General features: G+C 47.6%; 1 protein-coding gene across 8 annotated transcripts in view; it reads left to right on the top strand.

Annotated features, from left to right (window-relative positions):
- The window catches only part of LOC138526302 (LIM and senescent cell antigen-like-containing domain protein 1), a 548,584-nt gene that overhangs the window by 240,377 nt on the left and 283,298 nt on the right, over window positions 1–24,909 (top strand). For 4 of the 8 annotated variants that reach the window (XR_011283543.1, XR_011283542.1, XR_011283544.1 and 1 more), the window contains exon 2: window positions 7,284–7,335. The exons of the other annotated variants lie outside the window; for them this stretch is intronic. Coding sequence is in view for 1 of the 4 variants with exons in the window: in XM_069636882.1 (XP_069492983.1) it covers window positions 7,313–7,335 (23 nt within the window). In the remaining 3 variants the exon portion in view is untranslated. The remainder of the gene's footprint in view (window positions 1–7,283; window positions 7,336–24,909) is intronic. 8 annotated transcript variants of the gene reach the window in all.

Below are 24,909 nucleotides of genomic sequence, written 5' to 3'. Positions count from 1 at the left end.
TTTACTCTCTAAAAAAAGTTCTCGCCAAAACTCATGCTGAGGAAGCCATGTGGATGCATATCTGGCATATTTCTCCTCGGCCAAGGCCCCAACCTGATCAGCTGCTGCAACCTCCCAGATCATACACCACCAGATATTAATCTGCAGACCCTCCATAACCTTCCAAGACTTGGCGAGAGCGACGCGTGCGGCCAGCAGTGACTGAGCTATCAGAGAAGCTCTATGTCCACTCATGTGGTAAATCGAAACCAAAGGTTCCCCCAGGAGAATCTCCCCCGGGTCCATCGGCAAGGCAGAGTCCGCAATCTCTGTAATGAGCGCTACCACCTTGCTCCAAAAGGCCTGAGCCTCCCTGCAAGGCCACCACATGTGTAAGAAATTCCCCTCCTGGCCGCAACCTCCAACACTTTGGGGGGGTTGGGGGGGATATTGCAGCGTCAAATTTATGAAGGCGAGCAGGGTATTATAGGTACCACCAGTAAGGATCTTCTAACAATTGTATTTATTCTTAACGCACCGGGACGAGGTCGCTGCCCTCTGCCCCCTGCCCCCTGCCTTCTGCCAGATGCCCCCCCAAGTCTCCTGAGATATAGGGTGCTCCAAATTCCATTCCCATTGAGCCATAGACGTATATGTAGATGAGGAGCCGGCTAGCGTCAGTATTAAATGCAGGACTGTTCTTAATGTGACAAGTGTGAACTCATCCAGGAAGCGCCCCAGGCTACAACCCCACCCCGGGTGGAAACAAGATAAGGAGCGCACCCATCAGTTAGATTTTACATGCTGCGTACATTCATCTCGGGGAAATGGAAACATTAGCAATGTTTACTGGAAAAAGTGCCATTCATGGGAACAGAAAATCAGACTTTTACAGCACAACTTTTCCATGGAGTTTGTTTTTTTGGGTGCCTTTTTTTCTCAGACGTAGTTTAATTACTGCATTTGTTGTTTGGTCATTGGAAACTTCATTTCATGGGGAATGCATTGCCTGAATGCTGTTCTGAGTTTACTTCTACATTTCTTGGACTTGCTGTTTCGGTCACTTTTATCGGCAGCCAGTGGTCACTCAGACAAGTAGTTCTTTGTATGATTACAGTCATCCTGTCTAATTTCCTGATTTGTGATGTCACAAAGCCAAAAGGGGTTAACATCACACAGAAACCAAATTAGTTTAAGATATTTAAAGGAACAATGCTCCATAGCCACTTCCTAATCCCAGAGCTTCCCTTCTGCCAGAGGTGTTACTAGGGGTCTGCAGGTGCGATAGCCTCAGGTCTTTTGGTTGTAGCCCCGGATAGAAGCTCAGGGACTACAACCAAAAGCCTAGCTAGTCCCGACATTAGCGTAGCCTCAGATCTTTTCCAGACCTAGCAACACCCCTGCCTTCTGCAAATGACCGGACCACTCCACTCTGTTGGTTACGCTGAGGCCACTCATGCTTTTGGTGGCTCTGGATCATGGTGACTTCACCTTTGCTTAAACCCCAAGGCTTTAAGCGTCATGTGTCTGCACATGAGAAACACTTATCAGGGCAGTGATGTCACTTTTCATGAATTAAATGATAGCTTAATAACCAGAAAATAGTGTTGCCTCCTGGTACAACCAATAAAGTTTGAAGGCTTGTAACCTAAAGCCACCAAGTCTCTGGACTTCGTAGTCCATTGTCTGGAAGTCCCCTTCCAGCTACTTTTCACTTTCTCAGTCACTCAGTCTTGGAAGGATTGTGTCCCTGCACTACTTTCTTTGCTGCTCAGTCTGCAGATTTGGGTTCTCTGCTTCTTGTCCTAACTCCATTGCTCTCCTCCTCTGGTTTCTTGGACGTCCTCCACTGCCTTCTGTCCTCACTCAACTAATCCACACTAAATCATTCATACAGGCTTACTTAAATGCCCCACCGCCTCCCATGATTGGCCAATTTACCTTAGCGAATAGTTTACCTGGCTCAAATGGGTGTGTCTTGGGAGGCTTCTTACAGCGTTGTAAGCCAAGCCCCCTTCCTACTGCATTTCTCCCAATGACCTGGTAGTTGGCGAAAGGAAACCAGCTCCCTTGCGTCTAGGTCTGGGGACAGACCTACTTTGAATTCCAATTCCCTCGTGGGCTAGTTTTTAAAGAAGGCCTATTCAAGGGCCTAGCGCCTTTTTAAAATATCTCTGGTGGGCTAGTGGTGGCCACAACGCTGGCCCGGTCACAAGTTAAGGAACTGTGTGGCTTCACAGGGTAAGCAGGGTGTTCTGCTACTCAGCATTATGTCTACTGATCTTGTGTGCTCCTGCTAAGTGCCTTTTAAAAACATTTTTCCTTTGTAAGTAGAACATGGTTATCAGTCAAACGTCCGGTGCATGGTAGTGTAAGTGAGGGGATCTTCCCCACCCTGCTCCCAGACCCAGTCTTGCTTGGAAGTAGTGACACTGAGCCCCCCATGCCCCTCCCATGGCTGTCCAACCTCAACCAGGGGACTTCATCACAGGCCTTAATGATTGCTGACAGACCTTGAATTAAGAGGGACCCTTATAAAATAAGTGATTATCCCAACAGACGAGCGCTGCTCATTTAAAAGTCCGAGTACAACTTGAAGTTGGTAGGAACTGGTTTGATCAAACATAGATTGTTCAATTCAAAGATTGGAGAAAATAGTACACCAACAAAATAATTCGAAGACAAGATAAGTTTTGTTGTGTATTGGTTAGTACGGTGACTTCCTTCCTAGTGAACAAAAGCTAAGGCATGAATTGTACCAGAAATTTCAGAGAACCCAAAAAGAAAAAGTTGTTTAAAGTGCATCAATTGCACCATTACAATTTACACAAATACTGTAAGCATATAATCTGCTTAAATAAGATTTGCCAACACCATGGGCATCAGTTTCACCCAGTAGGGGCTTTCTCAAGGCTAAATACTAATCTCTTCATACCGGTCGGAATGTGCACAAGAGTAGTACAGGTAGGGAAAACACCAGTAGTGCATCCATTGAGATCACAATACGACAACAAACCATAAAATCAGTAAAATATTTGAAAAAAATGTAAATAAAGTCAGGAGGAGGGAAAGAAAACAAAATAAGAGAGGCTAGACTTGTTCAAAATGTTACGGTGATGGTACCAGAAACACAGAGGTGACACTGCACGTTTCCATCACAATATCTAACTCGATTCGATTGCACATTCACTTCATCCATTCGTAACCAACATAACTGAACTCCTTCGGGAAGCAATGTTAAGTTAAAATATTTGTTTGAAAAAAAGAGAATGGGGTGGGGGGGGATATAATGTATACTCTGGCTTCATATGCCATTCTATACCATACATGAGCTCATGCTACCTTCAAATGAACATGTGTGCTCGTTATGTTACCTTCCAAGGATTTCCTTTTTGCTAACTGGGCAAATAGGCCAAAGGTGATACAGCAACAGGTCGTTTCCATAGATCCTAATATAGTTGCCTCAATGCTGTTCAATCTGCAAACCCAAATATGAAGCCAAAAATCAAAGTCTAATTCCATTCCGTATTTTTAGAGTCATGCAAAACATCAAAGTATGCCGGCAATTTGGCTCGCCTAATGACCGTGGTCATGCCCATGCGTAGGTGTATGATCTTGGTCTGTAACTGCGTGATAACCTTAGTCAGAGTATTAACTTGATGTCACTGTTCAACATTTTCCAGAGGTGAGACCTATCCTTGGTGGCATTTGTTGGATCACTGAGAACATCTCAAAATATAATGGCCGATTTTTACAGCCACTAGTGACACAATTGACAACATATGTATGAGATTCGAAACGTCTCATACATATATTGAGCACGATTAAGTTGGAACACGGCTTTTACTTGGTGTCTAGATCTCCCAAAGCATGCATAGCACACTGACTAAGACGCAGCAGGGAATCACTATTAGCCAGGAACTCTGTTACTGGAAATGTAACAACACTGGCCGAAATCATTACCTATTGAGTGACATTTTCATATTGGTTCTAAGCACCCCAAATGTTGAAACCCGTGTTGGTGCACGAGAAAAATCATTGTATGCAAAGTCCTTCATTCGGTTACTAATGTATATTGGGCCTCATTACGAGTCCGGCAGTAGCTGTCCCGGAAAAACCGGCAGGCTGCCGCCAGACCTGTAATACCATTCTGCCTCCATGATTGCTGGAATCACTGGGGCATTACAACCCCGGAGACCCGGTAATTCTGGAGGCGGTATTCTGTAGATCCTCATTCCAATGGGAATGGGGACCATGGAGTTCGGTCTATAACAGAGCCAGTGTTCCATGTCTGCCTGCAGGCAGGTGGTGTTACTCCCGCCTGGTCAGACCTGGCGGAAGTGACACCTCCCGCCTGCAGGACTCAAAATCAGCCGGTCTGGCCAGAACGGTGGTGGCGGATTTACCACCACAGTTGTTTCCCGACCGGCTGACTTGTAATGAGGCCCATTGTGTTAGTTACCAATGTGAAAAAGAAAAGCCATTTTGTTACCATTGTGGAAGGAGAGCAGTCCTTGCATGCACAGGAAAATGAAAAATGATCATGTTCTCGATGTATATTGTGTTAGTAATATCATATAAGACCTCATTTAAAAACATTGTTTGATTATGATTTTCATTTTGCATTGCAGTGTTGGTTGAACGTATTCTTTGCCATATTTGAAATTGATTTCAAACAAGTGGTGCAGTTGCCGCACAGTGTTTCAACCCATTTATGTTTGTATTCGCCCTGCTACAGGCATATTTGTTCAGCTCCACAATTGTCAGAAACGCGTGCCAAGTCAGCTTATAGTTTGTAGGGTTTCCCGTTAGTTGATGCCTTAGTCCATTAAAACGTGTCTGCTTTTCTATTCTGGAGTCTCACCAAGTTACAAAAATTACTTTTTATGACCCCATCGATAAATATACATTTTATAGCACTCCACATTAAATATCATTTTTTTTTGTCATATGTTCTGTTTCTTTTGTGTATCAAAACTAAAAAGTAAGCAAACACATTAGTGAGGAATGTGTACGAAAATATCCCTTTGCCTCTGCCTACCCCCGACATTGGTCTTCCCTGCCTTAAAACAAAAAAATGTGCAATTAGTCAGCGGAAAGTAGGCACTGGCCGCCACCTGTCCTGGATCACCCATGGATCTTCATATAGCTGTGCGAACAACGCAGACAACCGCACCTATCCCGTTTTGCTGCCACTGGCCAGGATGCAGACTTATTGGGAAGGGCACGCCATTATTGATGGCACTGACTGACCACCACTGTCGGCAACCAAGAAGGTCCCAAATAGAGTAAAATGGTGTCTGCTTGCTGCTGGTGACCGAAGTTCAGCACCAGTTCTAAAGTAGTACTCTTCTCCACGTACCTCAAGAACAGAAGAGGTGAAGGTCCCTGAGAAGTTGCACTCGAGGGTTCAGGGTTTTTTGGTGGGAGTTATCTTTTACATACATTTAATTGCAAGAGAAAGGTCCCCTTTCAGTTAATGGAAATCCCTGCTTATGGACCCGTTTTCATTGCATAGCCCAATGAATGTGCCAATGCATGTTACTGATCCAAAGATGGCTTATTTTATTAAATTGTTAATGCTATATATATTTTTTTAACCAGTGTTTGGTGTAGTGCCCAGTGTTCGGTGTAGTATTGTGCTGTGGGAAATTTCACAAACCAGATCTGCAGGTCTTTGGATGTCTGTTCATAGATGCCAACTATATTGCTCTGTTGTTAAAGCCAACATGGAGATGGGTTCCATGGAAACATAGGTGGCATTTCTTAAAATGTACAGAACAATCTTGCTTGTGCTGGCAATGACTTTGGCAGACCTGCTTGACTGGACACTGATGTTTATTAAAGGTCTTTCTTGCACGTACATAACTTCAAATAAAAAAAAAGTGACTGGAATATTTTCTATTCTTTTTAATAAAGTTGGATTTTTAGAAATTGCTAATTATCACAATCTAGGATTCCTGCCGGATCGGGAAATTTGATAAACTCCTCGAAACAAGTTGCTTTTAACTATTAATTTGTGTGGGCATAGTGGTCTGGGCCAGTTATTTGCTGCGTCAGCCACCTAGTTCGTTATATTTGATCGCCTGTAATGTACACTAGACCCCCCGTGCCCCCCGCACATCTGCATGGTCTAATCCACCAGTTCCCAATCCCTGATGCTGCAACCTGCAGACTTTCTTTTTGTTCTCCTTTCTTTAAATGCCACTTATTCCCTGTGATTTGAGACTGATTTTATTGGTGTCATTCGGTACAAAAACATAGCATGCAGGAGTGTTCAATATTAGTTGGAATACCGATCCGCACCTTCAAATCTATGCGCAGCTTTCCTAATAATTTGTCCTGACCACAGATCGGGATTGGTGGGTTGACTCTTCTTAGGTGGCCAGAACAAAGCTTGCACCAAACGCTAGCTAGCACAGACAACTCGGTATCTGACATTCTAAACACTTCAAAGCATGAAGTCAGCCTCCCACTACAAATACTACAATTGACCATTATTCCAATGAGAGATAATACCATTCTTCATAAAATCGGAAGTTGTTGATGCCGAAAAAGATTGCAATAGCAAATGCATGTTTGTAAAACTCTTACCCAAGACCTGCAACAATTTATTAGGATCTATATAGTTAGGAAACCGAGATGGACAGAAAATACAGTGGCAACCATCACACGGTTTACACAGCTGGAATTACCAAAGTATAGATTTATCATAGAGTAGTAGTGGAATGCTGATTGTGTGTAGGTCAGTTACGGCATATAACTATAATGGTTATCACCTTACCACAAAATTAATCCTGCCGGTGGGCCAGGTTATCCAACAAATGCAGATTGTGAAGGACTTTAATCCGTAGGGCCGCATAGAGGGAATACTCGGGACAAACAAGGTATGGTGTTTCCTCTGTTAAAGTGTAAGTCGATTGTTTGGCATTGGGTCCTTACCATCCAATGAGAAGCTATGAAATTCCCTGCAGAGACTATAAACCAATGATACACTTTGGGGCAACCCCATTCTTCTAGGTAAAATGGTGTGTGGTTGCATTACCACAGTAAGTCACTGTAGGTGGAGTAGGAGGCGCGCACCTAAATGTCTCGTAATACCAGTTTGCTCTAGCCATGTTGACCATTGGTGGCAACTTTAAGTAAAAGGGTAAAGAGGAACTAATAAAGTGGCTTTGAATAAAATATTAGAAAGTTGGTGGCTTCAAGCTATATTTCCACCTTTTGGAGAATAAGAAGGCCGTGCAATACTTTGAGGTTCAGTCATGTGCACTCTTCCTGATAGTTATTTTCTTTCTTTTCAGATGTTGCAGCTTAAAGGCACCATTCATCCATGCTGCTACAATCCTCTAGTTCGTAAGTTTAGTCCGATGAGGAAAGACTGAGTATTTTTGAAAATGTTCCTAACGCATTTTAGCAAAACCTCCCCCTCGTGGTTGTTTAGAATAAGCGTTCAACTAGATCCCCAGTTCTGTGATTCATATAATGCCATTGCTAACACCGGGGATGCAAAGCGCTGCAATATGGACCGAATTGTGACCCTACCCTCCAGGCCCTTATCGACTTAAACCCTGGGCCACATGAAAACGTGCTTTGCTTGCATGCCCTCCGGTCTGCCTCATGTGGCCACTTTTGAAACCTAAAAGCCCAGATAGTTGCAGTTGTTTCACAGCTTCTGTTATGACTCCATTGTAAAATCACTTAAAGAAGGCTCATTTCTGACCTCTTATCTGTAGCCTGAGTTTTCTTGCTGTTTAAGAGGTATTTTGTTGAGAATACACTAAGGTTTCGCTGTGGGGCTTCTAGGACTACCCCTGTTCTACTTGTCATCTTCATTCTGAACCCATTTGCTTTGGCCGATGAATCCAATCCTCCGTGCGGCTGCGACACAGGCATTGCCTTCCTGTATCCGTTTCATCCAGTTTTCGGAATGAAATTGATTCAGGAGGGACAAAAGGCAATTGTTTGCTATAACTGTGCAGATTCTTCAATAATAATTTGGTTTATCCCATAAAGGTGGCGGCAAAATCTGTATATCCCACCTAACAGGAGTATGTGCTTAAGATCTGTTTTGCCAAAGTCTAATCGTATACAAGCCATGACGGTGGATTACCTCTTTTCACAACCCCTACTTGGCTACTGGAATCCAAATTTTACAGCTGGTGCCTTTTTTCAAAGTGAAAAAAGGAAAGCTTGGATGAAGCTTCGCAGCATTGATAAAGGGGAGATTAGCTGATTTAATTTGGATTTATCGCCGTCTCTCTTAATTTACCAAGCTATCATTCCAAGAGGTGGGTATTCCCAAAGTCAACGAGCAGTGATCAAGAACAAGCCCTTGTTTCCATGACTGCCATTGAAGACCAATTTTCATAGCTGGTGAATCAACTGAATAGCTGAAAGGGAGCTGAAATACATGTTATTGCAAATTCCACTAACTCTGAGAAGGGAACAAATAACTAGATTTCAAAATTATTCTTCAAGCGGATATAGGGGTCAACCTGCATTTAAGGCCAAAGGGAAAGTGACTTTTTCGAAATTCAACACAGAGTGCCTCTTATTTATCTTACCCTATGTACAGTTCTGTTGGCGTTTGTGCTCCAGATGAAATTTAAAAAATAGGGAGTAAAATACTCCCACTTCCAAAGTTGGGAGTAAAATGATTTTCAGGCAGTAAAAATGTAAGTCCAATTCATAATGGGAGTATTTTAGAAGACAGTAAAATATGTTTTTGTAATCATTATTTCATTGCACCTAGTTATTGCACATTAAAATGTACAGGTATGGGGGTGTGGCAAAGGTGCCGGGCTGAGTGTACGTTCGGCGAGACCTTGCATCCCGACGAGCGATAGTCATTAAATCCCCCAAACATTTTGAAAAAGTGGATCGCTATTTAAGCACAAGGTGTGCTGGACTGCTGGAAGCACCAGCAAGTTGAAGTGGCCCAGGGGTGTGCGATCGGAAAGTGACGGCTATATTGCGGCTGCGGTGACCCACAGTTCCTGAAACCCCAGGGAGATGACTGGCAGGAAGGCCAGGTGGGACGGTGTGGACTGGAGCAGAAGGCGAGTGACTGCATGCGGCGGCGAGACATGGTGTTGGAGGAGGAGCTGGCCGCAAGCAGGCAAATGCGGGGGACTGCAGTGACTGAGCATCGGAGCGGCCTGGCAGCAGAGGAGGAGCGGGGAGATCTCAGATCCACATAGTGAAAGTGTCAGAGCGGTGCAGCACGGCTACCTATCAACAGTGCAACACAGGACTCCCAAGATAGGGGGAGACCGGTGCCTGGTGCTCCTGCGCCAGCTTAATTCAGAGGCATCTGACTTTCTTGCGCCTGAGGTATGCCCCTGGTGAAGGGGTACAGGGGTGCAACTGGTGAAATACCAAGGCAAAGAGTGCAGATGAGATCTGAGATCGGGAGGCGGCCCTTGGGAGATAAGTGTAGAGTAGCGGGAGCAAGCTGCTGACTGGCTGGCTCCCAAAGGACTGAAGCCAAGGGGGAGGGGGGGCTTACAAGTGTCTGAGCCTGAAGCAAAGAAGGGTACAAGAGCAACCTGGCTGCATCAGAAGTGGAAAGAGGGAGTCTAGGGGAGTGAGGGGCCGGCACACAGCTGCTTGACTGTGGAGCTAGGAACATCCAGTGATCTCAGGAGGTGACTGAAGGAGTGTGGTCGAACAACCCCTGGGCCTGAATCAGGCCTTGTTGGGTAAGAAGCATTGGACGAAAACAGGCCCAGAAGACGGTAAAACGATGTGCCCAAAAGCTGCAAGCAGGCAAATATCATCCTATCCCCAAAAATCTTGAACTCCCAGTTGAGTGAGCAGTATGTAAATGGGACCAAAGAAGAGGCAGACTGGGAAGATCAAAAAACGAGAAGTGCAAAGACAGATGAATACCACTATACAATCTACAATCTGGTTCGCACCCCAGGAGAAGAGGGGAGCCGAAGAAATGCCACTCACAAAGGAAGATTTAGAATCTGCTCTCGCTAAAGCGACATTACAGAAACCGTGTCAAGGTGGAGGCGGCGCACATTAAGGTGGATCTGTCCCAAGCTATGGCGGTGAACAGGGCGCACATTGAGGGCCTGGGAGAGAGAATAATGGAGAGGCAATTCACGGAAATGGTGGAGAAGGTCCCGGAATTGTCGCAGCGGGCACAAACCACAGAGAATAGAATACTGATGCTGGAAGAGAAATTTGAAGACCGAAAACAGGTCAAGGAGGGAACGTTAGGATCATAGACTTGAAGGAAGGAGTGGAGGGAACCGATCTAGCAGAATGCGTTATGGAACTGTTGATGGGTCTTGTGGATAATGGACAGGCACAGAAAATGGAAATAGAGCGTGCACTTTGTGGGCAAAAGGAGGAACGATCCGGGGGCACAATTGACGTTCGCCAAACTGAGAGCATTCAAACTCGTCACAGAGGAGTTCACAAGAAAGAACCTGAAATATCCCCTTGCGCTCTGTTAAATTCCATTATAGAACTTGCACAGTACCCGGTTTACCAAGTGCTATGGATATTCATGCATTCCCCTGCACTTCATGGTAACTTCATCAAATAGAATTGTTGCAATACAATTTTCATACAGTGATCTGCGTATTTATGTCTCCTGCACTGTATGATCAACTTCATTTTAAACATTGTAGACCAGCATGTTTCCATAATGTGCTCTGAGTATTTATGTATATTCTCCAGCATGGGGTCTGGTATGGATTCACATGCTCATGAATATTCCCCGTCGTCAGGCCAGGAATCCTCAGTAAAAAGAAGAAAGCAGTATTGCTTTAAAAGCTTGAATACTGCCTTTCACCCATTATCCAATCATTGAAGACTGGGTCATACTGCACCCATCCAATGACTGTCATCTCCCCGAGTCCCGCCCCTGGCGGCCATCTTCAAACTTTTACTGCATGTTTCAGTGCAGGGAGTCCTTGAGTTTTCCAACAAAAAAAAAAAATGTATGAAAAAAAAAAGGCTTGGAGAGCAAATTCTGTTTTATTTGCAAAATTACGACTTCTGACGACTAGTCCGCTCCTGTAACTGGGCTCTGTTGCCGGTTAACTTTCAAAGATCTACACAACGTGTTCAAGTGGATAGGGCTCCTTCACGCCGCACCATACCAGGGGAAGGAAGAAGTCTCTTCAGGCTCTCCTCCCGGTGTGGCCTGTGAAACATCGATGTGGAGGACAAACGCACTAGATGTCTCTACTGTCAGCATCCCAACCATGAGGAGGACCGATGCGACATCCGTTGAAGTTTTTCAGCCAAAACGAAGGACCTCTACTGGCGGTTGGTGGCGTGGTTGAAGGACCGGGTCCCTGGCGTGGCCTCCGGCACGCCCAGGCAAAAGCCAGATCGGGCCGCTCTCCAGAGTGCTCTCCACCTGGTAAAAGATCCAGGTTGGCCGAGGACGTAGCCCCGGAGAGCTTCAGTAAATCCAAGCGCCAGGCTGTTGGTCCGGCTTAAGAAGCTGCTGCTGGTCCTAGTTTAGGGCACACACGTTCCCAGTCTCCTTGCCAGTCTACTGTAAGCTTACCAGTGGCCAGCACAAAGTCTGCTAAGCACAGCGGCTCCTCACGGGAGAAGAAGCATTCCTGAAAATAATCTTCAAAGGAACACTCAAAGGCCTCAGCGACGGCTGCTTCTGTGGCATCAACGACAGCAAAATCTACAGCCACGACTGTGTCGACCAGGCATTCGTCAAAGGTTACATCGCTGCCAGCGGCAGGGAGCTCATCTGCGTCAAAGACGTCAACAGCTACTTCATCTACGGCTGTTTCTTCATCCACGGCTGTTTCTTTGTTTCTACCCAGTCGATAAAGGCGGCGGTCATGTCAATAGCCCTAAGGGAAGCAGCTAGACCAGGTGAACCATACACAGAGGGTGCAGTCAGCCTTGTGCCCACTCCGATGACGGGGCACAACATGAGCGCTTGGAGGAAAGGGGCTACAGCCATGCAGGCGTGGATTCGCCTAAGGAGTACAAACCCATTGAGACACGGCAACATACCACCAAGGGTGCTTCCGCAAGTTTGGAGAGATGTGTCCCAAGACATCTTCACAGTGCTCAGTTCTCTGGTTTCAGAGAAACCGTAGCGGCTACCGCCCATAGTGGGCCCTTCAGGGAGCGACCCTGGGTACAAGGCCACCCACAGGCATCGCTTGGCTACCCTGAGGTGAGCACCGTCACTACTGCCTGTTCCAACACTGCCAGGTAAGGCACTGCACACTGATACGGCAACTAACACAAACACTGGTACAACAGACACGGATGAATTTGATTACCAGCAGGTGTGGAGGATACCCCCCACATATTTACCCCCAGATGAAGACTGGTCATTTAATTCCATAATGGCTAAGGCTTCTGCCCTGTTTAATCTGGTACCAGAGGAGAGGAGAAGAGGAAGGAAGGTTTCCTCTACCAGGACGTACCTCAGCCAGGAAGACAATGTTGTCTGTTCCGCTACTGGACGAAGTGTGGGAAGAGGAACTGGCCTCAAGTCCCCGAGCTCTGCACCGGCAAAGCGGGTCCGACTAGAGAAATAGAGTGCCAGACTTGGCCCCCAAATGCCTTCTCTCACAAACATCCCCGGATTCAGTGGTTTTCGACCATGGCGAGCATGCGGTTGGTGAACCCAGCCTCAAAGTCTATGGTCGCTCTAGACCAAGAGGGGAAGAAGCTGAATGCGTCGGGTAAACCAATCATATATGCTGCATCTGCCATCAAGGCTACCAATGCTCTCCCCATTCTGGCCCGGTATGATCGAGAGCTGTGGTTGAAGTTGAGCCCACTCCTGGAATTCTTGCTGGACGACAAGACTGAGGCGTTGGCACTATTTCAGGAGGGGGAGTTGGCCTCTGATCATGCCTTCACTGTGGCTATGGACGTCGCGGATGCTAGGTTATGCCAAATGGGAAATGGCATAGCACTCGGGCGACAAGGTTGGCTGAAGGTGACCAATTTCAGACCATAGGTTCAGGCCAAGGTGGTAGATATGCCTTTCAACAGCGATAATCTCTTCAGTAAGGCGGTGGATGAAAAACTGCAATCCATCATGACGGACACAAACGGCAAGCTCACTCAGAACCCTGCAGCAGCGTCGCTCTTCTTCCGTTCGTTACTCCAGGGGTACATTTGGAAGATCCTCCAAGGGTTGCGCCTCTTCTTCCTACTCCCCAGAGCAGGAATCGTACATAGGTTGATCCCATGCTTTCAGAGGTGGCTCACAGCGCCATTGTCGCCTGCAGGGGAAACCGTAAACAACCAAGCAGTCCTGACTTGGCCCAGGGCCCCCACTTCCGGACCACAGTGGGAGGCCGGCTGTCAAATTTCTTCGATGCTTGGAGAGGCAGCAGCACCACCAACTGCTGGAGATTCTGCAGAACGGTCACACACGCTGGAATTCGAACACAAGTGCCCTCGTATTCCACCTGTAACTAGGAAGGAACAACACCCTGTCCAGCTACTGCAATGAATTTGAGCAATGCTGGCAAAGGGCGCAATAGAACCCGTCCCTCTGGGGCTCCGGAGTATACTCTAGTACGGAAGAAGTCGAGGATGGGGGGCGGGGGGATTCACGGCATCTCAACAAATACCTTAATTCCCAAATGTTCAGGATGGTCATGTTGCAACAAGTACTTGGCCAACTGGAGGAAGGGGACTACATGACTACTCTCACGTTCCCTTTCACCCAAAGCATTGAATGTTCCTTCGCTCTGTGGTTCTAGGGAACCACTACCAGTTCAAGGTGCAGCCCTTCTGCCTGAAGTCTGCACCAAGGGTGTTCACAAAATGTTATGGCCCGGGTAGCGGCACATCTGAGCCTCAAGGACATATACTTCTACCCGTACCTGGACGACTGGCTTATCTGGTCACATTTTCGAATCCTAGCGTTGCAACACACACGAGACCATACGCCTGCTGACCAGTTTAGGATTCTCTATCATTTATGGAAAATCTTGCATATCGCCATCAGAGGACATTTTGTTTCTGGGGGTGCGTCTCAACACAGTTGCATCCCTAGCTTTCCCCTCAGAAGAACGGGTGCTGGCCAGCTGGCCATCCTGGGGAAGGTGCATCGTCTGTACGCCATCAAATCTGCGACTATCCGGGTTGACAAGTTGCTGCTGGGAATGATGTCCTCCTGCATACATCCGATTCCCTTCTGCAGGCTGCAGATGAGGCTATTCCAGGAGTTTCTGGACTGTAGGTGGCACCGGGCCACAGGCAATTGGTCGGACAAGTTGAAGCTCTACTTGGAAGTCAGACAAGCCATCCAATGGTGGTGGTGGCGCCCTCACCTTACGCATGGTTCCCCATTCTGGACCCCTCCATTTCAAGCAACAGTCACCTTGGACGCCTCTCTGGACGGATGGGGTGCCCACAGAGGCTACCAGAGAAGAACTTGGATATCAATGTGCTGGAGCTACGGGCCATGGTCTGGGCCCTGAAGTCCTTTTTGCCTCTGCTGGAAGGTCCGGTTGTAAGGATTTTCACAGACAACACCACCACAATGTTCTACCTCAGGAAGCGGGGCGGAACCGGGGTGTCCCCCGCTGTCCCGCGCTGTCTTTGGAGGCACAGATCCTATGGCACTGGCCGATCCTTCAAAACCTGTTCCTCGTACCCTTTCACCTAACTGGTAGAAGGAACACCATAGCGGATGCCCTCAGCAGGGAGCTTTGGTCTGATCATGAATGGGAGTTGCAGCAGGGCCAAGTGACCATCTGTTCCATCAATGGGGTTATCCCGAGATCGATCTATTTGCCATGGCAGTGAACTGCAAATGCAAGCAGTTCGCCAGCATGTTCCCTCAACCGGGGACCTTGGACGCATTCTCATTCAAGTGGGAGGGTCTATTACTGTACGCTTCAATCCCCATCCTGCTACGCCTCAACACCCCGAAAAGATGCCACTGCAAGATGATACTCATCGCCCTACTGTGGCCCGCCAGATATGGTACCCAGACCTGCTCCACCTGTCATCGGCGCCATACATCAGGCTGCCTCCTCTTCCAGAACTGCTCTCCAGAGCAGGCGGAACCATTCTGCATCACAATCCAGCATCAATGACCCTCACAGGCTGGCTCCTGTAGCCTTAGAGTTGGCCACTACTACCTTCCTGTGGAGTGCAAAGCCGTTCTTGCCAAGGCCAGGGCGCCCTCTACTTTACTTTATAGTGCTACGGTCACATATGGAAGCGCTTCAGTGTGGTGCAAGACGCAGCTCCTGCCGTACCTGCTCTCGCTGGCCAAGTCTGGTTTATCCCACGCATCCATCAAAGTGCACCTGGCGGCCATTTCACGATACACCTGTTCACCTACAAGGCCATTGTTCTGGTCTCTCAGACTGGTGAAAGAATTCATGAAAGGTCTCTTGTGGGTTTTCTCTCCAGTGAAAGCTCCGACCCCGGCGTGGGAGCTCCATGTCCTCATGAAGCTCATGGTTCCTCCATTTCAGCCTGTACATCGTGCACCTCTCAAGTTTCTTTCATGGAAGGCTGTGTTCCTGGTTCCATTACTTCGACCAGGCGAATAGGGGAGATCTAGGCTCTCTCCTGCAAGTCCGCTGCCTACTAGAGTACTCACCCCTCCGTGCCAAACGTTCCGTCTGAGTTCCACCGCAACGAATCGTTGGTGCTTCCAGTATTCTTCCCGAATACGGTTTCGGCTGCTGAATGGTCACTGCATACGCTGGACGTTGCTCGTGCCTTGAAGTTCTATGTGGCCCCTTAGAAAGCTTTCCGGAACTTTGGTCCTGTGAATCAAGGGAAGGCCCTGTCCGAGTCCTCCCTATACAGGTGGCTCTCCGGCTGCATCATGCACTATCATCGTCTGTCCGACTGCCCCCCCAACCAGGCCGGCCGAGAGCCCACTCCACCAGAGCCACTCTGGGGTACCCCTGTTTGACATTTGCAGGGCTGCTACGTGGAGGTCAATGCACTCCTTCACGAAATTCTACTGTGTCAACGGGGATTCCAGGCAGGAGTCCAGCGTCGGCCAAGCAGTGCTGCGCAAGTTTCAGGGGTAAGTGCAGTATTTCTGTTGAGCCTTGCCACCTCCCATGGTTGTGTATTTGTTACTGCTGTATAATCTTGAAGGAATAATTTACTTAGCTGTAACTGTTGTCCAGCATGGATTTGCATGCAAACCCTCCCTCGGTCCCTGCAGTGGCTCTTCTGGGTTCATACTGGCAGTTCACGTGCTTCTAATCTAAAGATGGCCACCTGGGGCGGGACTCAGGGAGACGACCATCATTTGATGGGTGCAGTATGACCCAGTCTTCAGTGATTGGATAATGGGTGAAAGGCAGTATTCTTTTAAAGCAATACTGCTTTCTTCTTTTTACAGAGGCTTCCAGGCCTGACGGGGAATATTCATGAGCATGTGAATCCATGCCAGACCCATGCTGGAGAACAACAGTGACAGGTAAGTAACTTGTTCCTCCTCCTGCACTGGAAACTGCAACCAACAAGCACATTCTGTAATGTGTGATCGTAATGGTGAACATCATCATTATTACTATTAAGTTTAAATATTCATCCTGTCTTCTTTTTCCATATGAAAGCGCTGTGAAGCGTCTACGCGTTACTGTTTCATAAGTCAAAGGAGGATGCAAGGGCTTGTCAGGTGGGGAGGGAGGGGGCCAAATCTGGTCTTAGTTCACAGGAGGGGGACACATCCAGAACCTTGATGAAGGCTCCAGGGACAATCATAACGACACTAAGAGGGGGGAGGGGGCAGGTCTTAAAAAGGGAAAGATCAATACTCTTTGCAATGTTGTGGTATCGATCGGGATGTGATGGTCAAAGGGGGGGAGGCGGGAAGAGCACGGGTGTAAAGTATGATGCTTAGTCCCCGAACATTCCATGATTCCAACGTAAACAGCCCAAACAAGAATCTGAGTGTATTGAGGGACATTAACAGAGGGGTTTACATCATATGCCTGCAGGAAATGCATTTAAAAAGGGAGGATGCAGGGAGGTTATACACCAAGCAATACCCCACTCAATTCCAGGTGCATTCCAAGGGCAAGCAGGCAGGGGTAGCAATCCTCTTACATGGGGAGCTCGAATTGGAAGAGTTAAGTCAGGAAGCATCCACTCGGGAGGTATGCGATGGTGAAGGGGAAAATAAAGGGACGGACATAACACATTTGCTTCAGTGTACGTGCCCAATCGAGGGCAGGAAAAATTCTTGGCAGCATGTTTGGGTGAATTGGTGGGGGGGGGGGATTCAGAGAGGGGAGAGTGGGTGGTCGCGGGCTATTTCAACCTGGTATTTGACTCGAGGTGGGACAGGTCAGGAGGAGTAAGTGGGCATGCTACAGGGGCTCTGTTAAAGCAGATGTGAGAAAGGCTCACTGGGGTAGGATTGTTAGACGTTTGGAGGGTAGGCCAGCCGCAGGACAGAGACTACCGATTTTACTCCTCCATGCACATGACCTATTCAAAAATTGATTACATACTAATGACTCAAGGAATCATGACTGTGGGCATAAAGCGCAGATTGGGGCTATCACTATTTTGTATCATGCCCCGGTATCACTGGAATGGAAGGGGGGGGTGGATACTAAAAGGGGGAACGGAGTCTCGAAGATTATCTACTGAGGGACAAGGGACTAGGAATCTGGTAGAGGGAGAGATCAAAAAACATAGGGGGCGAGATAAAGACCACCTTAAAAATGACATAACTAAAGTGGCAAAAGAGCAGTGGGAGGCGAGGAGGGAGGAACAGGAATTGGAGAAAGAAATAGCTGAACTGGAGGCAGGGAGACTGCTAAGATAGCTAGGCAACTGGCACATAGGAGAGGTGTGAAGGCATCATGACACCGACAACTGAACTCCAGTTTGAGCTATACATTTCTATTAAACCAAAAAGAAGGGTGTGAAAAGACCAAGCTTGCCCTTTGCAAAGGTGGGATTTCACTTCTATGGCGGGAGGTCCAAAGTAAAAGTCTGTCTGTCGTGTCCTCACATCTATTTGTATGCAATGTGTAGGGATGTCGGCTTAAAAATAAAGTGTTCAAATAACAGCAGTTCAGAGCTTCTTCCAGCTCTTGGTTGTAAAGGGCTTCCCTTCCCCAAGGTTCAAAATAGTTCACAATGAAAAAAGGAGTATCCCTTCCCCAAGCTTTTAAATAGTTCACAATGCAAAGGGGTTCCCTTGCCCATGCTTTCAAGTCTTTCAACTTTTCCAAAAACATGATTCTTTGTAATACTTCCCAGATCTTCTGGTTTGGTTACCATTCACCAATTTCATGAAGTGCAATTCCTTAATTTCAGTTTACACAAGATTTCCTTTATATTTAATCACAAGCTTCCTTGCAGGTATATTCAGTGGCTTTTCCATAGGTGGGTCTCCTTGGTCTAAGCGGTGTTGTTGGACAACACGGTCCACCCATTACAGGTCATGCAACAGACACACCTGACTTGCTTCTCCTTCATATGCCTGTTGCCAATGTTGTCAGCTCTGCAGTGGTACTTTGTTTATTCTTATTTCACGTCCTCATGATGCTTTGCCATTGCTTGTTTTTCCACAATTCACATATTGCACTTTCACATATTCGTACATGCTTGGTCTCCCAAAGTACAACGTTCCTTTATATCATGAGATTCCACAAAACTGCTTTCATTCAGATCGGTTAAACAAAACGCTTGCTTTCATTTATATCGACATTCATTAACGTTCTCACAGGTCTGACCTGCCTGCCGTCCCGGTGTCCCTCTGCCCAGGCTGACTCAACAGTCGGTGCTTAAAGCGTTAATGCGAGGCTTCAAGCATCCACGAGCTTGCCCTCTCTCGTGCAGCGCTTCGCTCCATCTCCACAGCGGTTCTCCATGGCTTCGCACCCAACATCTCTCGCAGCTCGGGCCTCACTCTGCAGCGTTGCCTGGTCATGCCAGTTCCCTCTCCATAGTCCGGCACAGGCCTCCAGCCTTGCTTCCCTCTGTATACATGTCTGGTGCTGACTTTCCTTGCCAGCGGGAGCTGCTGAACCCTACAGATCCCACAAGACTGTTGGATCAACAACTGTGTAAATTACCAGCTGAAGAACTAACACTCCCAAGGGAAAGGGGAAGTGGAGAAAATAAGACAGGCTCCAACTTCTGAATGGCTGCGAATCTGCAGAGGGAAGGAAAAAGGTTCATCAGAAAACAGCATAACCTTCAAAGTCTATTATCCAAAACTACTTCATAGGATCATTACCTGTTAACCCTCCGTTAACAACTTGGAGGATGTTATTTGCACTTGTAAGTAACTGGTTATTCTGATGAGTTCTTGGGGTATCCTGCAATTAGACTTGGATTCTTTTGAAGGAAATTTAAGTTCCAAATTGCAGTAAAACACCTTATCCTCTCAAAAGGCAACTACATGACATTCCAACTCCATCATGTTCCTGTCTTGCCTGTAAGTGAAAGCACAGCCAGCAAAACCCAAATCTCAACTCATGATTAAACAGAGCAACACCTGTAATCAACCCTGGACATAGCGTTTTTCACTTCCCTTTGGAGGTATTGTAGCAGAGTTCTTAAAGTATCAATTAACCCTGTTGCTCTTGCACTGACTTTTTCTTTTAAAAACATGCAGGCAAGAATGTCTTCTTTCATTCAGTTTTTTAACCACACATTTCCACACTGTTGTAAGCCAGCATGACTTCTACTAGCAAGGATTCTTTGCATGCAGCTCAAATATCAGGCTCAGTGTATGTATTTTACAGAATGTCTTTCTTAGTAAGTAGGGTTCATTTCCAGCAAGCTAACACTTGACAATGTCTTTAGGAAGTAAACTCTCTGCAGCAACCTAAATACCTAACTCGCTAGACACCTAATGAAGATATGAATATCACCGTTCTTGTTACGTTTAAACCTCCTGCCAGGTTGATTGGTCCAAAAAGGACTAGGCTGCTCATTCCCGGCTTGGGAGTTCTGCATTGCTCTTGCGTGCCTCCTCATCCCGGGGGTGAGGAGGTACTTTCAATAGCCTATAAAGCTTGTAGGATGTCGGACTCCTTATGAAAGGGAAATTGGGGGGTGGGAGGATACCGCGTCTCACCCAAGGGTGCCTCGCCTCCACTCCCCAACTCTCCTCCATCCAGGTAGTCCTCCCTCGCATATCCACCCCCAGGGTCAGGATCCGATAGCGATGGCCTTTCCCTGGCCACCTGGGAGGTGGATATCTGGGGAAAAGAAGTGAGGACGCTCTCAGATTCCTCACAGGGAGAAATTAAGACCATTGGTCAATAGGTCAGTGGAGAGCACCATATTAAAATGTAGACAGCCTTTCTATGAACACAGGAACAAAGTTGGAAATCTACTAGCGAGGCAAGTGTGCAGAGATGCTTCATAGCGGGCCTAAAGGACCAGAGAGTGAGTGATCGTGGCGGCGGGGGCAAAAAAAGGTTAAGGGAGGACTTTTTCACAAAATTGAATAGTACAGAGCTGTGTGACAAGATAACAGGATGCCTATCTAGGGAACTGGACAGAACCAAGGCTATCCGGTGAGCAGAAGAACTATTTGGAAGCACTGATAATGAGGGAAGAGGTCTGGTGAGCTATAGGTAGACTCAAGCGGTATACCGTCATTTCATCGACAGGTTTTTTGCCGTGATTTTTTTTTTTCGAACATTTTTTGGGGGGGATTAAAAATTAAATGTGATGTGTCTAGGGGAATATTAAAATAAACGGATGGAGGGACTGGGGGGTAACCCCCCCCCCCCAAAAGAAAATGCGTTTTTTTTCCGAAAAAAAAATCTGCAGCAAAAAAACCCTGCGATGAAAAGTCTGTCGATGAAATCACATAGAACCGACTCAAGCTACATAAAAATGTATAGGGGCGTGGCCAGCTGCCATGTAGAGAGTCAGCAAAAACAGCAGAGCTCTCGTTTGATCCTAGAAAAGATAGTTATATACATACGATTTTGGTGGTTGTTGCAGGAATAGGAAGCTATGGTGTCCAGGACCATTGCCTGAGAAACTGGTGTGGAGAAGCTGCAAAATCGCAGAGAACAAGGTGCTGTAAGAACACGCAGGAGGTACCGAAAATGGCAGCCAAGCCCTCAGCCGCACCAGTTGAAGACCTCTGACTATGATTGGGAGAGTGGCAGTGACCGCTTGGAGAGAAGAGGCGGTCCTACGGCGAAGGCAACCAACTTGCCGCCAAGGAGGATCAAACCTGAGTGATTGAAAATCTGTTGCAGTGAGACGCTGTGGGGCGTGCGACTGGCAGTGCTGAAAACGCAGATACAGGGAAAGAGTGGAGCTGCAGTGGGTCCCCAGCCCTAACGCTGCACAGACCAGAGTGGGGTGACGCTGGCACAACAAGCACGCTGCTCGCGTGTGGACACACGACCCATGGACATGAGTGAAGATCGCGGCGGCGAGATGGGGGTTCATACAAGGACTGCTGCACTGAGCGCATAAAGATTAACCAAGCACAAGTAGTTAAAACACTGCCTTTGAGTGCGCTGAAAGCAACGCACAGTGGCATTTGATTCGCGGCCACCTCTGTGTATCCTACTCAGCAAGTGCAAGATGCCAGGGACCGAGACGCACTGCTTAGCAGGAGGTGTACACCACCTGGTGAGGCCCACTTGGGATGTCATAGCAAGACGCAGTTGTGTGCACGGGCCACAGTGAAACATGGGTCTAAACAATAAAACACCCAGCTGATTGAACTAAGCGCAGAGGCATAAGCCTAACCTGAAATGAGCTGCCATCTGTAACTAAGGACATGATACCAGAGTGAAACGCTGCAGGTTGAGTAAAGGCATGCCAATGGAATGAAGAACCCAAACGGATACTAGCCACACCAAACACCTTCAAGCCTATTGGCAGCATGCAAATTACACACTACGTACAGAGCCATCAGGGGGAAGCGGCATACTAAAGTAACCATAAAGGAGGCCACTGGAGACAACGCAGATGTGAATCTTTGGGCGAGGGACGCACACCCAGTGGGCAAAGGTAAAATCCTGAATATGAGCCATGCACGCACAATAAATCCTTCAGGTGGCAGGTGGCACCCAAACAGGTGAGGACCTGATGGGTGGTGGAACGAGACTCGAGCTCATCATGAAGGACTGGGCAGTGGAGGAGGCAGGAGTAGCCAAGAGACACCCTGGTTACGGTCGAGGTGCATGTAGCAGCGGACTCTGGGAAGTGTAAAGTGGTAACAAGATGCAAAGCATAGTGAACAATAAGGCAACAAAACGACGACTGAGAATGGCAGTGAGGTTGGAGTCACACTTAAGAGGTGGCCGGTGTGCCTAGAGGCACCGCCACTAGCAGAACACAACCGCAGAAGCAAGAACCAATTGTATCACAGTACTCTTGCATCAGCTTGACAAGAACACTAAATTCAAATGCCGGACAAGATTCGAAAAGGTAAAGCCAAACAGATGGTAATGGAGGCCTACACCCGTAAGGAAGGGAACGAAATAGCATCACAGGAACAGCCGGCGGCGGGGCCACCGCAGGTGGGACTGCATGGAGAGGGACCCATCATTGTGGCAATTGTGGCACTGAAAGCCACACTGCAACATAAAATCGACGTGGTCATCATGGATGTCGGACTACTACGCCAGCACGTATGTGTGATGGCTGATCGTCTAGGTACAGCGGATCAACAAGTATGGGACAACACGTCTAATATTGTTGGCACCCAAACACAGGTGGTGGACCTACTTGACTGAGTAAAGACCCTGGAACATCGAGCGGAAGATGTGAAAGGGCGGGCCCGCAGGAATAACATCGGAATACTGGGGCTCCCAGAAGGTGAAGGTAGAGACCCCACAACATACGTCAAACATGTTCTTGCAGGAGGTGGGCCCAGTCATGCTAACACAGGGATTCACCGTTGAGAGAGCACATGGCTCCTTGGCCGAAAAAAATAATCCTCCCGGTGCCACCCCCAAACCCCCCCCCCCCCCCCCCCCCCCCCGAGACCGGTAATGGCCAAAATTATGAACTATAAAGATAGAGGATTTGGACCTTCTCTCGAGAATGGGGGGGGCATCACAAGGGGGTCCTTCAAGCTAGCGATATACCCCAACTACACGGCCTTGGTGCAATGACGCAGAGCAATGTTTGGCCAGACTAAAGAATGTTTAAGCAGAGCGAATCTACGGTACATGTTGATCTACCTGGCGAAATTGAAGATTTTACATAACAGGTCACATTTCTTTGAGAAAGCGATGGATGCTCATTCCTGGATGGAAGCGCAGGGGTTTCCACAACTGCCGGGCAAAAATAACAACGTGGCATAATGTGTCAAAGAAGCAACATGCACAAAGACTGCTCTTTGGCCCTTGTACAGACACCCGTGACCTACACACCGCACAGAGACACCGAGACCAAGTGACTTGCCAAATGACCACTGAGGGTGGCTTCCTCATTCCTCCGTGGTAACTTAAGATGCCAGTTGTAAGGCATAAAGCTGCTGCGTGCTACCCGGGGGAGGTGACGAGGGTACGGGAGAAGCGCCTGAGCGTGGAACGAGCTGTTTGAAGATTTGAGACATTTTATGGTTACAGAAGCTATGGCTTGTTAGGATGGGAGGGGAAGGGGCAGCGGACAAAAGGACCAGTATGAACAGAATGTCGTTATGTCAGTCTTAAGACAACAATCTGCTGTACAACACCTGGGCGGAGTGAAGTAGGAATGGGAGAAGCAGCAAGGCATGAGCAGAAGACCAGCTGTTGAGTTGGAGTCTGTTGGTGTGGCATGTTGTCGTGTGGTGCACAAAGTTGTGGGACGTTTGGGAGTGATAGATGGGTGAGCAGCAAGTTGGAGTGGAGGGGGCTGCAGTGTTTTCAGACTGGTTTAACCATAGACATCGGAATGAGGAGGATGCGCCAAGGCAGGCTATCTTAGTAGGCAGTTTGGTGGGGCAATGGGAAACGGTGGGCCCGGCCGGGGATACACACCCATGTCTAGGAATAGAGTCGTGAGCACAATCACCTGGAATGTAAGAGGCAGTAACTATATGAAAAGACTACCAGTGCCCACATATTTGGCCAGGAAAGGCATACAGGTGGCAATGTTGCAGAAAATGCATCTCACAGCAGACAGACAAGCGACAATAGCCAGGTAATGGGGAGGCAAGCTGTATGACTCTCCTTATTCTGCATACGCCAGAGGAGCTTTCCTTTTGATTTATCCGGCTGCTGCCTTCCACCTTCTGGAGTTCAAGAAAGATGAGGACAGTATGGTCATGGTGAATGAACTGAGAAAACAGGGTGTTTTTCAAGTCGTTATACTCAACTGTCAACATACAGGGAATCTGCATGGATTCGGGGCGGGGACTTCGACTGCACCCTTAATGCCAGTCTGGATAGGTCAGACAGGAAATATAAGAAGCCTATGCCGTCGGCTAAAGTGCTAGGCTCCCTACTGCGGGACCTAAGACTGGTAGATATTTGGCGGGAAATACATGATGACATTAGGTCATTCTCATTTTTCATCCCGTCAGGATGTCCACACGAGGATGGATTACATCTTGACCGGAATGGAAACTCTGGGAGAGTTCGTACATATAGAGTACAGGGCCAGGGTCCTATCAAACCATGCCCTGTTGAAAACAGAATGGCAGGATACCTGGATACCTAACTGGTGGCTAAGGTAGGAAGCCCTACAAGACGAGGTCCTTAATGAGTACCTGCTAATTTCGACACCAGCACAGATAGTGTAGCAAAAACAAGCACGCTCTAGGATACACTGAAGGTGGTCATGAGGGGGGCGGCAATAGGAAAAATTGGGAGGCCTCCAGAAAGAAACACTGCAATCTCTAGAAGACACTGAGAATGGGATAGTAGAAGTGAAAGGTAAAGAAGAGGGGTCGCTAAGTGAGTCGGGAAAGCTGCTGAAACTGAGGCAAAAGTGCATAGGGGAATGGGACAGGCGAGAACGGATTGACATCGCTAAATATAC

This window comes from Ambystoma mexicanum, chromosome 7p, assembly GCF_040938575.1.
Source record: "Ambystoma mexicanum isolate Mex_15411 chromosome 7p, UKY_AmexF1_1, whole genome shotgun sequence".
NCBI classification, from domain to species: domain Eukaryota; kingdom Metazoa; phylum Chordata; class Amphibia; order Caudata; family Ambystomatidae; genus Ambystoma; species Ambystoma mexicanum.
The sequence above is the reverse complement of the archived record's forward strand: the minus strand, read 5'-3'. Positions and strand labels throughout refer to the sequence as shown.